Source organism: Grus americana, chromosome 7 (assembly GCF_028858705.1).
Source record: "Grus americana isolate bGruAme1 chromosome 7, bGruAme1.mat, whole genome shotgun sequence".
Lineage (NCBI taxonomy): Eukaryota > Metazoa > Chordata > Aves > Gruiformes > Gruidae > Grus > Grus americana.
The window spans coordinates 37,047,885-37,063,287 of record NC_072858.1 but is presented as its reverse complement, the minus strand read 5'-3'; the positions used below and the strand labels follow the sequence as shown (position 1 = coordinate 37,063,287).

The window sequence follows — 15,403 nt, the reverse complement described above, 5'->3', positions numbered from 1 at the left end:
TTTGTTTTCTTCTCCTCCAAAAGCCAAAGACCACAAAAGCCTAGAGAGATCTGCTTCTCCTCAGCCCAGGGGCAGCTCACAGCCCCCCTTTTCACAAAGGGTAGAGCCGCAGAGCCCGGTCAGACGGCTCGGAGGCTGCCAATTCCTCCTGCTTTCCAGGCGTGAGAGTCTCCCCCGCAGACCTGCTCTGGCACATCGCGTGTCCTGGAGCAGCAGCTGAGCTGCCTGGCGGGAGCAGGGATGCAGGGGGTGTTTGTTTTTGCCTTAGGCTTCCTAGTCGTCCAGGATAAATGCATAAGAATAAATAGCAACCGTTTGAGTTCTCCATCAGCCTCAATGCTTCAGAGACCATTGCCAGCAACTGTAGGACTGAAATGAAATTTGCTTTGTCCTCTCCTGGACTTGTTTTCTGTTCCCTTGTCCATCTGTAACAGTGTTGGAGAAGAATCCTCTCCCCCCCCCCCCAATGCTTTTTGTCCTTTTCCTTTGGCATGACCAGGGTGTTCAGCCTAGCACGGTCCCCAGCTGACTTGCACCACACAGGGCCCCATTTGGATCACAGGCGCTTAGAGCTATTGCAATATCACCTGAAGACTCAATTAAGGTTGGAATTTCACCTACTTAGGCATTATTTTCTTTGTTTGGGGGTATTCTTAGGATAGTTTTCTTTTACTGGACAGATCTGGCTTCAACTATGTTATTTTAACACTTGGGGGTTTTTTCTAAATTAATTTCCTTTTGGAGTTGTGTGGTTTGGTTTTGGTTTTTTCCCTAAGTATCATTTAAAAGGAAAAAAAAAAGGAAGAAAAATAAATGAAGAAAAAATTACTTTTTCCAGTGATATCAGATCAGGTCCTTGGTTTCAGACAGAAATGATGAGATACAGCGAGCACTAATGACACTTCCTAGTAATATTGCACACCCGTACCTCATAAACTAGCAGTTACACTTACCGGGAATCCAGGAAAACCTCTTGTTCCAGGCTGTCCCTAGGAAGGATGAAACAGAGAGCAGTTTAGAGGAACTGAAGTGGATTTTAACTGACCCTAAGTCTTTTCTACAGAGCCTTTCCTCCAGTCTCTGCCCATTTATCCTGCAACTCTCTGAAGCGTTACCCAACACCCAATTCCCCTCCAACGGGAAAGTGTCTTGGGAAGGATGGGAAATCTCTCATCCCCACTCCAATTTGTACAGGGCCAAGAAAATGCTGGAGCAGGTCCAGTTTGGACTGCAAGCAGTTTCCTTGAAGTTTCTACATTAATTAAATGGGTGTCCCTAGCCCATATGCTAGGCTTTTGGAATATATTCCAGAGGCTGAGCTCATTTTATGGCAATTCTTGCTGCCATAAACCGGAGGCGTTTAAAGCAGGGTGCTGCTCTGTGCAAGACAAACCTTGCAGGTCACTGGTGTCTAAATACAGCCATCCCTCTTCTCCTCCTACTCCCCCCCAACCTCATGTCCCAGTGCATTTATTTTCCTCACAAATAATTCTGGAGAAGAGATGATTTTTTTTTTTTTCTTTTCTGTTTATTTTTCCTCTGAGAGCTAAGAGAAAAAGGAGAGTTAGGTAGTGTGATGAGAGGAACATGAGCACCAAGTCCTTTCCCCCGCCTCTTTCTGGCTAGCCAGCATTGGCTACCAGTTTGGGATCAGGTACAGCAAACACTGCCTTGGGATGTGTTTGGCAGCTTCTTCATCACCCACTTAAAAACACTGAAAAAAAGAAAATGTCCTGGCTGTTTATTTTTCATCGTTCTTCAGTTTCTGGGACCCGTGACATCCCAGGTCAGTTACCCTAGATTTGTGGGTATCCAGTAAAGATACCACTTAAGAATTTTTTAATCTCAATTTCCAAAAAAAAGTATGAGCAAAGTCAGGAAGCAATGTGGACCAGGCTTCAGCAGATCTGGAAGCACACCCATGTAGACAGGAACAGCGGGATGAGGTAAATCCTGTACCACACTCATCAAGTGACCACTGTGGCATCTTGCCTTCCCTAAAAGCCGTGCAACAATGCCAAAAAGCCCAGGTTTCCTATGTGTTCTCATGATTGGTTTTGGGGAAGAAAATGCTTTCTTAGGCAATTTGAGATAACATGACTGGACTGTTTAAGTCCTACAAGGGTTTCCTAGGAAAGAGCTGTGTATAAACAAGGGTTCGCTTCTGAAAAGAAATGCACATGGGTGCATCTCTGCCTTAACCAGAGAGATCCCATGTGGCGCCGAGGAAAGGGAAAGGGAAGAAAGGGATGGGTCTCCTGAGCTGCAAGGCTGAGGTTTTCCACAGTGAAGTAATGACAATCCCTGGGGAGAGAGCTCAGAACCACATTGGCAGGGAAAACCTTCACCTTCAGGTTATGTCTCCCCCAGCCTCCCTCTATCTGCAGAGAGACTCAGTGAAGGTTTGCCCCTTCAGAGGATGGGGCCAAATAACCTTTTTGCAGAGTTTGAGGGACGCCCCTACCACAAAATGCCTCATGTTGCGCTGAACACTTGTGTTTTTATTCACAATGCTAGCAGGACCTAATCCCATTTGCACTGTTTTTTCAGTTCTGCAAAGTTGAACTTGGTCAGCTTTACTTTGCAAGATACATAGAAAACCACCTGGTCCTGTTGGCCAGTGACCAGGAGGGAAGATAGGTTATAAATTAAAGGATCTGTCCACTGCTGGTTTCTGAAAAGGAAAGAATCAAGAAGAGGCTAGCCACAATTCATTAATTTTGGTTCCCTGCTGGACACCTCCCCAGACAAGAAGTGCTAAAAAAAGAATTAGGGAGAAGACCTGGAAATGGTGCAATTTGGCTTCCTCTGTAGACTACAAACTGCGGCCTCTTTCTCCTTGGAGTACAGCAGAGTGATTTGCACGGTATCAGGCCAAAACAACAGTTCAACAGCGAGCGATTCCAAGAGACTGTTTTTGTTGGGTGGCTGTTTTTCCTTGTCTTCTTTTTAAAATGTTGATCATATGAAGTATGTAATCCCGGGAGCTGCCAAATCATGGAGACCGTCTGTTTCTGCCACTATCGGTGCACTGTCCCCCTCTGGACAGAAGTTAAGCAGCTCTGAGCTTAAGTGAAAACTTTAACCTCCAAACAAAAATCTGGAAACTATTTGTCATCCCACGTCTTTCCGAGTGGCCCCTTGGCCGGGGTTTCCGTGTTTGTCTTCAGTGCTCAGCCATCCTTTTGACCTATCACCAGCTCCCCGGGAAACTGGATCATCTTCACAGTAAACTTTGGGGGTGGAAGTGTGGAGTTGTGCCAGTCCTGGCACCTCGGGGCTTTGACAGGGGTAGGCAAAAGCCCATTTTAAATATCATTTGCCATCTAAGTTTTCTGCTGCTTTGGAGACGCAACACGTTCTGCACTTTCCCAAACAGCAGCAAATGCAATGAGGCAGAGCAGCGGCACTGAAGCAGACATTAAAAATTGTCCTACAGACCAGGCATGTGTCCTTCAAGAAAACAGTGGTGCCTGTTTCTGTTTGCAAGACCTACAGTGACAGAGACTGATGGCTTTTCTCTCCAGTTACTATAGCCACACTGTCCAGGAGGCTGAGAGCTTCAGCTTGTGAGAAACAACAAAAAATTTACCCTCCAAAGTCTGCTCCTTGTGGAGCAGGGTGGTCTCACTCAGAGTTTGGCATGGAGAGACCTGCCAGCCCTTCCTCCTCACCCAGCCGTGTGGCCAGGGACCATCTGCTGGGTATAAAACGCTTGAGGAGACCTGTTTGTATCCTGGGCTTCGGTTCTGCTGCTTCTCAAACTCCAGCGTGCTGGGCAGGTGGGCCTGGGAACCAGCAAAGCTGTTTCTTATTAGAAACACTTATCATGGGGCTTTTGGAAAGTTAATTGGAAAGCCAGATGTAGCCAAGTGTTCGCACTGCCTAGGTCTCTCCCACTTGACCTCTGCTGTGAAACAAAAGTTGCCAGCGGCCCATCCTCTCTGCAGGTCAAGGACGGTGCTCTTCACAGGTTAATCAAAATCGGAAGTACCCACTGGGAGGGATAGAATTGAGTCTCTGGGTCTTTTTTCATGGAAATCTCTGGTGGAGGTTGTGCAGGGGTGGAGTGAGGAGGACTGGCTGCATCCACACAAAAGCAGAGGCTTGATGGCTGAACCACAGTGCAAGAAATATCCAGCATTTAGGGCACGTAAATGCTCTAACCCTTAACTATCCTTGCAGAAAGTTTTGTCTGGCTGACTCTTTGCACCTTGCAGGGACACTTCTGCTGGACTTTCCTTGGGTCCCCAGTCCGCTAAGGGACTTTCCAGATAGTGGTAACTGTGCTGTCAAACATTTTCCAAGATTTTGAGTACTTGACAAGGACATCTGACCAACTCTGAACTACCCATCTTTGCAAGTTCCCCAGTCACCAGCTTAGCTCTGATCCTGCTCTTCTACAAAATCAGGAGGTTTATCCTCTGCTAATGGAACCAAAGGCTGAGATCAGCCAGGCAAAGGGCTTATTTTCTGCAAAAGTGGTAGCAGCCCCGTTGCAAGAAAGAAATATGCTTCTTCCTTTCAAATACAGGAATATGGTTTCCTTGCAAGGGAAGGCTTCCTCATTTGTTCTGGGGTATGAGCTGTAATTTCATTATATATAGTATATAATAGTGGTATAAAACCAAGCCTGGCTCGGCATGGGAACCACATTATACAGGGTTTTTGCTCTCTCCAGCTGATGCTGTATCTTGCTGCCCCTCCTAAGTTTTTCCTTGTAACTTGGCCACATCCTGCATCAGTCAAAAATAGAGAGAAAAGCCACTTACGGGTGGACCGCGGGGTCCGATGATAGACATGCCCGCTTCTCCTGGAGCGCCCTGCAGGAGACAAGGGAGAGGAAAAAGGGTGAGAAAAGGAGGAGAGGAAAATACAAAGACAATTATATTCCCATCAAGACCAGTGTTAAATGAAGGTGCTCAAGGTGTGAGACCTTCAGGGCTTATGGGGCAGCTGCCATTCTGGCATCCCCCAGCTCTTGCCCTGCACTTTGGGAGAAAAGATGTCATTTGAAGTTACTTGGATGTGCCAGAAAATGGAAGCTGCACAGCAAGGAAAACTATAAACACATAAAATACTTTCTGGCGAAACAGAGGTTCTATCCCATTACAAGTGCAAAAGAAAACCCTCACTGTTTCCTTCCTGTGAGTCCAGGAGGACTGTGTCCTGCAGAAGAAAGAAAAGAAGGGATGTACTGGGCTCCAGGGAAAGGTGAGCTGCGGGCAGCTCACTGGCTGCCTCCAGAAATACCATGCTTATGTGCTTCTCAAACTCTGTTGGGATGTGGATGAAAACAGCAAAGTCCTTGCTGGAAAAGAAAACAGCTGCCTCTCCAGCTCCCAGCCACCCACGACGTGCGATGGGCAGGACATGTCTTTGGAAAACACAGTATATTCCTGAGAGGCAGCTCCAGAAGCGCCCAGGGCTGGAGAGCCTTGGGATGGAGCATCCCATAAACCAAACAGCCTGCAAGTGAGCAGAGCACTCTGCAAAACAAAGCTGGGGCCTGCCAAGGACCTAGGACTCTCACGGAGGGCTTTGGGGAAGCATGGGCAATTAAGAGTGATTTTTCCCTTGTTTGTTTGTATCTATCTGCTGTCCCTTCATGTTCAAAGCTTTGGCCAGAGAGAAATGCAAGGACACGCAGAGAAAAAGCGGGGTGGCTTCAGGCGGTGAAATCTTGGTCTGTTAGATAATGTTGGTTGGCTCCAATGAGCAAGCAGTAGCTTGAAAGCAAGGAAGGAGAATCTCTGTCCTACCTTGCCCTCCCTTGCTGTGTTTTAATCTCTGTCTCCTATGATTAGGAGCAAATGGGCCTGGTATGGCAGTACCCTGCATGGATGACCCCCATGTCAGGTGAATATTCATCACTCCTAGTTTCTACATGTTGTTATTCAGTTACTCGCACCCCCCAAACACTTCCATTCCACTGGTCTCACGGGTGGGAGGTACTCGCAGCTCTGAGGAAAATACGCTAACGCTGAAATGTCAAACACTTCAAGACACGGGAGCCAGCAGTAGGATGCTTTGCAAACTACCGCTTCTTTGGAGGTACAAAACACCAATTCGCAAACAGTTTGCGAGATGGCGTCCCACAGACTTAAACCATACCATCAGTTTTCCTTAGGAGAAAGAGGTTCCACCATGTCATAAATAGGAGTGTGCCGTGCCATTTTCCTACTTGCTACGGCTTGCACCAGGGATCAGGCTAACCTGGGAGGTGGAGGGGAGCTACAGGGGGATTAGGGCAAGCGAGGCTGCCAGCAGGGGAGAAACTCAACAGTTAAAACCCAGGAAGCCTCAAGGGGAGCCCTGTGTGTGCCCACTGGCTCTTATGCTGTTAGTAAATTGTCATAAACAAGAAACACAGCATCTTTGGAGGCTGAGTGGCCTTTAAGGAATTTGGGAGATAAACTCGCACTGCTGGGGAAGAGGGGGCAGCCCAGGGGGGTGAAAGCCCAAAGCTGGCTGCAGCAGCCATGACTGTGACTGAGGGGTTTGGGCGGGCCCTAGAGAAGGACAGCCGGGGATGTCACGGGCTGCGAGGAGCCAACTCACCTTCTCTCCAGGTTGCCCTTTTAGTCCCTGGGTCAGTGGCACCCGTCGCAGCCACATGCAAGAGGGTGCAAGGGGTGGGGAGGGGGGCAGGGGGCGGGAGGAAGAGAGAGAGGAGGGAGAGAGAGAGAGAGAGACAAACAAACACAGGCGTCAGTGGCAAGGGCACACTCTCCCACTCCAAAACCCTGGCTACTGGGCTGGGGTGAGTAGGGTGGTCTCAGCTCCTGCCCCAGCCCTCTTCCCCATCCTCGCCCTGGGATGCCCGAGCAAAGAGCAGTTCCAAAATACAGTGCTCAGCCAGGCAGGGGATGTGGCCCCTTGTTCGGGGCAGGGTTATTTGGAAAGGGCAGCTGCTGGTGGCAGGCGGGGGTGCATGTTAGCAAGCCCACGGTTAGCAAGCCCAGCCGGTGCACAAGGTGGCAGCAGGAGGCACCCAGCCGGGGGGGAGGGGATGCTGAACTAGATGAGGGTCTGAGCAATGCGGCAGAGGGGATGGAAACATCCCCCCCCCACTCTGGCACGTATGCAGTTTGCAGACCTGGCCACCCTCCTGCATCCAGGAGATCGTCTCAGGTGTGGGGCTCAGGGAGAATGGCTTTTCTCAGGCTGACACCCAGCAAGGGTTATCCTGAAAGCCCCCCCAAAATCTTGAGGCTTGGAAGAGGATGGGGAGGACAAGGCACATGCAAGAGGTTTCGACTTACCGGCCTCCCAGGGATCCCCATCGCACCTTTGTCTCCCTGGCAATTAAGGCAAAATCAGAGGCAGTTGGAAACTGGCCAAAAGCAAGGTTATAAAACAGCACAAATGAACTATGCCACAGATGCAGCTTCGTGCTGCAGTGCAAGTGTTCAGGGATTTTGAGAGAGAGAAAAACAACGAGTTGCAGAGAGAGAGGAAAGTGTGTTTGCATGTGCCCGAACCTGTCTTTACGAACACACGTAAACCACCAAGTTCACTTGTGCATATGACAAACCAGCACACCTCACAACAGAAATGACATATGGCAATTTAAGGCAGCGAAAGAAGGGCAAGAGTTTTCAGCCTAATAAAGTGTAATTCCAATTTCCAACACTTCATAAAATCCAGGTCCTGGGAACTGGCTTACTGCAGTAGCCAACTGTCACATTTTTCTCTTTCTTTACCGAAGTCATCTGGGTGTTAGCTATTTATTTATAGAGTTATCACTTTAAAACAGGATTCTCTTAGACTTGAAAATACGGTCCTGTCCAGAAGCAAGAGAAAAATGTGGGAAAACAAGCTGACACAGGAAAAAGCACGTCTGGAAGAAGACATATGAGCAGTTGTGTTCAGTGTCCTCTACCCCTTTGAGATACTTCCCAGTGCATTGTCAGGGTGTGAACGATCCTAACAGCAGTTTGGGGAATGACTTTGGGTCAGGCGAAGCTGAACAGAGCCTTGTAAACACATGAACATAAGACCAGTGGCGATTTTCTACAGCCACTCACTTACAATGCAGTTTTCTGTGTCTTACAGTTAAAATTAACTATGCAATTTAAAAAAAAAAAAAATCAACCCCCTCTGCATTCCTGGTCACCAAAACTGAAGGCTGTGCAGATTTGGAAGATAGTGGCTAATTGCTGAAAGGATCTTGATGATTATGGCTTCAGCGGTCATGTAACTTTTACTCTCTATTTTGCAAAAATGAGATGATAATAATCTCTCTGTTCTGTTTCCAGCAATGTTTGGAGTTTCCATATGTAAACCAGAGTGTCCCTGCCTGTGGCTGCCTGCATCTGTAGACACAAACCTGGTTTTCTGGTTTCTGCAGCTGGAGACACCAGCCCCATCAGTCCCACCTCTCTGTGCCTTCCTCCATGTTCAGTCCCAACATGTGTGAATGTAGTCAGAAATCTCTGGAAGGGGAATGCACCTAACTCTCAGGTGTACGCAGAGGCTGCTTTGGCTGTGCATCCCAAACTCAGACATTATTGCCTAGCATCAAACCGCTACCTGGTGAAAGTTTAGCCGCTTCCCTCTGCAGAGGTATGGGGGGCATTCCTTTCCATGCAGCACATGTTGTGACAAATTGAAAAGCGATATACGCTTTGCAAAAGCATCCCTTGCAGATGGATGAAATGCTAAACAGCTGCTTGATTTTAAATTTTGTAGATGATATACTATGGGAAACTGCTTTCTTCTAGGGTTTTAGGCAGGCTCTCAGTCCCACTAATATTTGCCTATCTCTGTGTGCCGGCAGTGAGCAAAACTCCCAGTGTCAGCATCTTGCCCTGGGATTACTTTGTGGCTGCTGGAGAACATAACGCTGAGTTTCCCTGTGCTTTTAGTCCCTTAAATGCTGCTTTCCTCCAGAGCTGAGCTCAGGCTGATCTCCCTCATGGTTTGAGGTAAAAGCTGATTTTGTTTCTCCTGGCTCTGCTGTGGCTGGTGCCCGAGCAGGAAGAGCCTGAGGTCGGGGCTGAGCTGTGTCAGGTCTCCAGCGAGTACCTGGTGTTGGAGTGGTACATGACGGCACCGTGTCTGGTATGTGACTGCGCAGCATTACAGCCCTCCAAGCAATAATAGCGAAGGAGGAGCTCCCGGTAGGAGAGCAAATAAATGCCAGATGTTTATAAGGAAAGGTTGTCTGTGACAGAGAGCCAGGAAAGAGCACTCACGGGTGGATGATACCATGTATGTTGGTTACGAAGTCATGCAAAGCTGCCTGCAGCTCCCACATCAGAGCTGGAGGAGCATGAAAGCAACAAGCAACCTCTGTTCTAAGTCGGGGGGAGAGCCAGCAGCACAGTTTGCATTTCGTTCGTTAGGAAACTGCCTGTTACGGCTGTTGCAATCTCCAGGTGAGCAGCAGCCGGGGGAGCAGGGAGCCATCGCCAGGAAAGCATGCAGCTGTCACCTCAAAACCCATGCTCCTTCCTCACTCATGACTATTTATCTCAGATGCAGATACTGTTATTATGGACTTTTGCATTTGTCCCAGAGTGACTTGGGCAATTAGCAAGCCCCATCAGCAAGAATACTGCACACTGCACCTCAAGCTGACAAAGGCATCTTCAAAAGTAGTGTATTTCCCACACGCAAGAGGGTTCATAGGGATTACGTTACCCTTAAGTTTGGTCCTACAAAGCTCCTGCGGTCCCTACTCTGTTACGAGCCATGTCCTGTTTGCAATATGCTATTCCATGTCAGGTCTGCTATGCAAGATCGCTACCTTCTCCTGGCTTACGAACCCCGGAAGCTTACTGATGAGAGTACTGCCAGACAGAGAGCACGAGGGAACAAAAGCAAAAGAATGAAGTATTTACCGGGAGCCCTGGTCTTCCGGTAAGGCCCTGAAACAAAATACACAGAAATGGCAAAAGTTAGCTTCAAACTCTGGAGGGCTTGATAAAGAGACGAAATCACATGTAAGAGTTTAGGAAACAGAATGGTTAAAAAACTCTCCACAGCTCCTTGACTATCAGCTCTGATTGCTTTGGTTTCTTAATCTCCTGTTTGTGAAGTTTTCGCTCCTTTCAGCACAGCTCTACCCACAGCTCTCCACACAGGCTCTAAAGGTATCTGCAAGTCCATGGAGAACGAGCTAATTACAGGGCTCTGACTTTCTTCCTTAGCTTCCATCTGCTAAATATTATTTTCTTCATGTATGGAATTGCTGCAGTTGCCACAGAAATGTTGCATGTTCAGAAATAGGAGAGAAAATGTCCGTGAGAGGATCTTTTCCTTCGGATGTGGTCCAGACGGTGAAAGAGTCCGGGAATCTCAGGACTATTGCACGATTTCATCATTTCCTTCCTTCCTTTGCCCCTTTTAGTCCCAATCTCACCAAACTTCTTACAGGACTGCGGAGTGGCCTTGCCTGCACCAAAGCCTTGATTGTTCAAGAATGACGGTGGGAGCATCTGCTGGGCAAGAGGAGAGCATGAAGGCTCCCTTTTGCTGCTGGGGTGTTGCTCATCCACTTCCCTGGCTTTTCTCCTGCTCATCCTAGACTACAAGCAGAAAGGACTCAGTGCATTTCTAATGAGTATTTCTGCCCATCCCCACACTCAAGCTGACACCAGCACAGGGGCTAAGCCCTGGTGCCCGGCACGTCATGTTTTGCAAGCTGGGAAAGAAACCCAGGAGAGAGATGTGGGGTGTCAGTGCTTTGGGGTTGCTATCCAGAACGATGCGTATGGATAGCCAGGCAGGAACCCAGGTCTGTTGCTCATAAACTTGAGTTTCCATCCGGTTTTAATCACGAGAAATATGGAGTGGGGGAATATTTCCTATGGCAACATGGAAGACTCTGCTTGACTCCGCAGCGGTGAACTTTTGCTCACAGTGACTGAGCCAGTCTTGCTCGCCAGCTGATCAGAAACCCCAGAGGTCCTGAATGAGACAAGGGTGCCATTAGCCCAAGATAAATTCCACCTTGGCTAACGACGCTTGGTCTGCCCGACTTCCTCTTGTTATTTCCATTGGCTGTAGCAATCCTCGCGGCCTGTACTGAAAGTCTGCGTGCGGAGACAGGTTCAGGGGTTGCAATAAGCTGGGATACAGTAGCATATATTGTCAGCACTTCTCTGGTGGTCCCATGTGTTTCTGCCAGACTTCAATCTTTCATTACAATATTAAGTTTCTAACCTTTATTGCTGCAGAGAAAGCCTGGAGTGTGCGTCTTCCTCACCCTGCAAAGGCGCAGACTGCTCTCTAGGAGATGTCTGTGTTGATCTACTGATTTGTCTCCAATTTCTCACGGCAATAATAGAAGTGCCAACACCACTACTGATTTTGTGCCCCGTCCCTTTAGCACCGATATGTGCCTGCCCCAGGTGGAGTGGCAGGGACAGCTCTGGACAGATTCCACTTGCAGCCCCCTCCAGAGCAGTGCTTTCCTCCCAATAATCCAAAGCTAACCTGAAATACATCCACTTCAGCGGCCAGTCCTCAAAGCCCCTGGGATAAGCTATCGCCGAAGGTTTGCGTGGATCAGGGCTTCCAGCTGTAAAACGCTTTCAGACCTTTTGGCCTGGAAGGTGCAACTTTTTGGAAGATTGTTGTCATTAAATCAGGCTGTGCTCATATATCTGTGGGAGTTCAGTCTATAGCATTTCGACTTGATGAAAGGGGAAAATAGGTTGTGCAGCAACTACTTCTCCTCAGAACGTCATCTGCAAACTGTTTAAGACATTTTTGCGTGAACAGACAAAAGATGACTACCGTATGTTTAACTTCTCATGTTCCCTCACAGAAACACAGTATAGTTACCCTATTGTACATGAATATAAACCATTTCCTCTGGAAGGACCGTGCTAGAGACAATATAGCGTTTCTTTATAATCCTGAGAGATGTCGATACATGGCCTCAGTCCTTGCATTGCTTCTTCTGGTTCAGCGTGGGTCTCTTAATAGCTGTAAGAAAACTTCTGCAATAACCTAGCTCTTTTCCTGAAGCCTAAATCGTCTGCGCTGAGGTTTTGCATTAGCTAACATTTGAAAAGGAAGCTGTCAACACAATTTTTACTCTGAAATTGATAGTTGTGCAGCTATACTTGAAGGCCCAACAGTTCTGCAAGCCCGAGTGAGTAGCAGGGACCAAGTCCCTACAGCTCAGCTCCTGCCACGTGTTTGCAATCTATCTTTCCTTTTTTTCCCCGTAAACATGTCTTGTTCGGCGTGTGGCATCCAACGCACATGAAGCACACACAGCCAGTTCCCCTGGGGTACGTGGGGCCAACTGGTAACACACAGATATCTGCACCCCTTGTGTTTGCCATGTCCCCATCCCTGTGCTCCCTCCATCTCACCCTCAGAAGCTACAATGCAGCCGAGGGCAATCCCACCCCAATACGTGTCCTAAACACCCGCAGTACTTGCTGTTTGGGAGATCCCAGGGTGCCAGGAGTGCAAAGGCAGCTACCGCACCAGACACCACAGACAGGAGACTTTGCTAGTTCATGCCCCACAAACTCTGCGTCAACAGCTTCTAAAACCACAGAGGTTTGGTACTTACAGGTGGACCTGAAAGAGAAAAGAAAAATAAACAATAATTAATTTCTTTAATGCAATAAATTCTAACAAGAAGAGCTAGATAAACACATTGTACCATCTTTTCAGGTTGATCCTGATCCCATTTGCTGATGCGCTTTCACCAACTCCCTGCTCGTTAATTAAGGTATCCTCAAAATTACCAGCACTGCTTACAGTGACCATGAGTGCAAGGCAGCCTCTGAAAGGTTTCCCTGTGTTGGGAAGGCCACGTAAATCAGGCTCTCAACACCATTACACTCATTTTTGGTCCTTTGGCACACAGGGGTCCCTTCCCTGAGCGTGACACCACTGACCATGGGGGAGTCATTACTTCTGCAACTCCCCCTCGCATCCTGCCTGTCCCTTGGGGTTGAGAAATTTGCAACTGGGGAAGCAAGAGCCCCTTTGCTGCTAAAATGCCTGTGCATTTGCCATCAGCATCGACAATCTTGCAAAAGTGTGGAAAGGTTAATGAGAAAACTACAGCTATTAAACACATGAGCTACCTTTCTCTTTAGTACAAGCTAATTTTCCCCTTCGTTTCTGCCTCTGTTCCCTTAGAAACCAATCTGCCCTCTTGGAAGAAATTCCCTCAAACCCTGTGGGTTTCTTTTATTTTGAAAAGCCTTTTGGAAGCTGCCAGTGTGCAGCACTGCATCTTCCTTGTACAGAATCATTGTACATTACCATTGTGCAGTCTATATCAGGGCTTAAACAGCACATTTCTTTCATCAGCTCACAGAAAATTCCTCAAAATCCTGACAGATATTGTGTGTGTGGAAATAAACCCCTGGACTCACTATTTTGTGGTTTCCTCTCTGTGGGAGAAGCAAGACACACCATACAACTGTCAGGGGTTTCTACATTTTCCATACTTTATAGACACTCTGTTTTCTTTTTTTTTTTCTTTACGTAAAGTGCCAAGAAGTAAGACTAAGCAGTATAACAGGAGAGCTGACAGATAACAGGCAGCAACCTCTTCTTTGCACGGGAGGCAGATGTTACAGTGAGCACCTGCAGAATACGTCGTCATCCTGAAAATGCCCCTGGCTGAAAGTCCGTAAAGAAATTGGAGACTTTGGATTAACAAACATTTTCCGCACTGGAAATCTTTCACTTAGCGTGACTCCTTCATACCAGGGACTATGGCAAATGGTTTGGCTATCAAGCTTTGGTGACCTAAAATTGCACTGTCAAATGCCATTCTTAGACTTTTGCTCAGCTTTCATCATGGTTGATCAAAAGAGGTTACTTCTACAGGGTACCTTTTGGTTAAAATAAAAATAATAAAGTTTAGCACCTTCATGGTGACCAATAAACAGAGCTAAGGTCAACATTCACAGCCAGAAGGCTCAACAACTCAAAACAACTCCGCCCAAATTTAGGACAGGAGCTCAGCGGGGACCCGGATTTGGTTGGTTTGGCAATCACCCATCACCAGTGTTGGTGCTGAGGTCACTATCCTACTTGGTATGCCAAGTCTAAACAACAAAAGGGTTTCTGATCAGAGAGTTCATTTTGAAGGGCAAGGTCAGACTCAGATCCAGGAATCCTAATTTATGCCAGACTGGAAGGAGAGGGGAAAAAAAAAAAAAAAGAAAAAAAAAGTCTTCTGAATCTGGCTTGGATGACAATAAAGTTCTGTGAGAGAACTGTTTTGGAGAGATTTTGTTTCAGAGTGAGCACCCTGTCACAAGGTCAATGCTTATAGCTTGCCAATACACGGACTTTATTTCCATTAGCAACACTATAGACACTTAATAACCCGCCTACCCGTCTGCACGGGTTTGGGGCACTCATGGATTGCATCAACCAAACCATTTAGCTAACATTGAAAGAAAAATTTGAAGGCAAGCAAACCCAGCGCTATCCCTGCCCTTCCAGACAGCAGCACAGCCTGCAATGGTATTGCAATACCACTAAGGGAAAACATAAGCTTTTGTTTGCTCCAGAAGCTACATCCACAGAGCAGAGTAAATCAGCGATGCTGGCAGCTCTGAGCCCATCAGGCCACACACCCCACACAGATCAAAGGCAGGAGGCATATTGGAGGCCCATCTTTTGTTATATGCCCTCTATAAAATTAATGGTTATGTGAAGAGCGGGCTGCACAGACTTGTGTAAACACACATCAGTGAGCTGCAGGGACACAGTCTTGGCTGCAATAAGTCAATCGGTAGAGACCATCCAGGGACTGGGCTTCAAATGCCAGGACCATCCCTGTGACCCAGGAGAAAGCAAAGCCCTCTGATATAGTCACTTCTAAAAGCAACATCGTCTTGCATGGGCTGGAGGAGGAGGAGGGAACATGTCCCCAGGATAGTGGGGAGGGAGGAGGTGCTGCTGGATAAGCTGTTGCAAAGCACGGGGGATTTTACAAAGTGAAATAATGCTTCAGCAAAGTGGATTTGTCATGTTCTGTCACGGTGATTAACGAGAAGGCCGAGCAGAGCTTCTAAAGAGGCTCAGTCTTTAATAAAGTAATTTAACGCACGTTAGAGGAAAGAGTGGGCAAAGGAGGGAGGGGATCCTCGCGCCTCCGCTCTCAACCACTCTAACCACCATTGGCCAGGCTGAGCCAGCCTCTCCCGGGCAACACCAGCCATGCTGTGTGCAGTGCATCAGGCTTGCCCCTGGCCAGGGGTCCGGCAGAGCTGCCCCAGCCTGGCCAGAGATGCTGGCAATCATGTAAGCCAAGGGAGCAAACCTACAAGTCAACCAGGCTGCATGGGACCCTTCATGGAAGCAACGTGAACTGCAACTGAGTCATTGCGATGCCACTGGTGGTCCAGGTGAACTCCAAAAATCTCCACAAACAACCAAGAGCCAACCACTTCAACAGCCA

The 15,403-nt window shown here is 47.8% G+C and overlaps 1 protein-coding gene across 1 annotated transcript in view; it reads right to left on the bottom strand.

Annotated features, from left to right (window-relative positions):
- LOC129208498 (collagen alpha-1(XIII) chain-like) overlaps positions 1 to 9,880 on the bottom strand; it is a 60,707-nt gene extending 50,827 nt beyond the window's left edge. Inside the window, exons 1-5 of the mRNA XM_054831240.1 lie at positions 9,849 to 9,880; positions 7,266 to 7,301; positions 6,562 to 6,588; positions 4,773 to 4,823; positions 954 to 989 (exon numbers count right to left, since the gene is read on the bottom strand). Coding sequence (XP_054687215.1) covers positions 954 to 989; positions 4,773 to 4,823; positions 6,562 to 6,588; positions 7,266 to 7,286 — 135 coding nt within the window. The 5' untranslated portion in view covers positions 7,287 to 7,301; positions 9,849 to 9,880. The remainder of the gene's footprint in view (positions 1 to 953; positions 990 to 4,772; positions 4,824 to 6,561; positions 6,589 to 7,265; positions 7,302 to 9,848) is intronic.
- Positions 9,881 to 15,403: the final 5,523 nt, after the last annotated feature.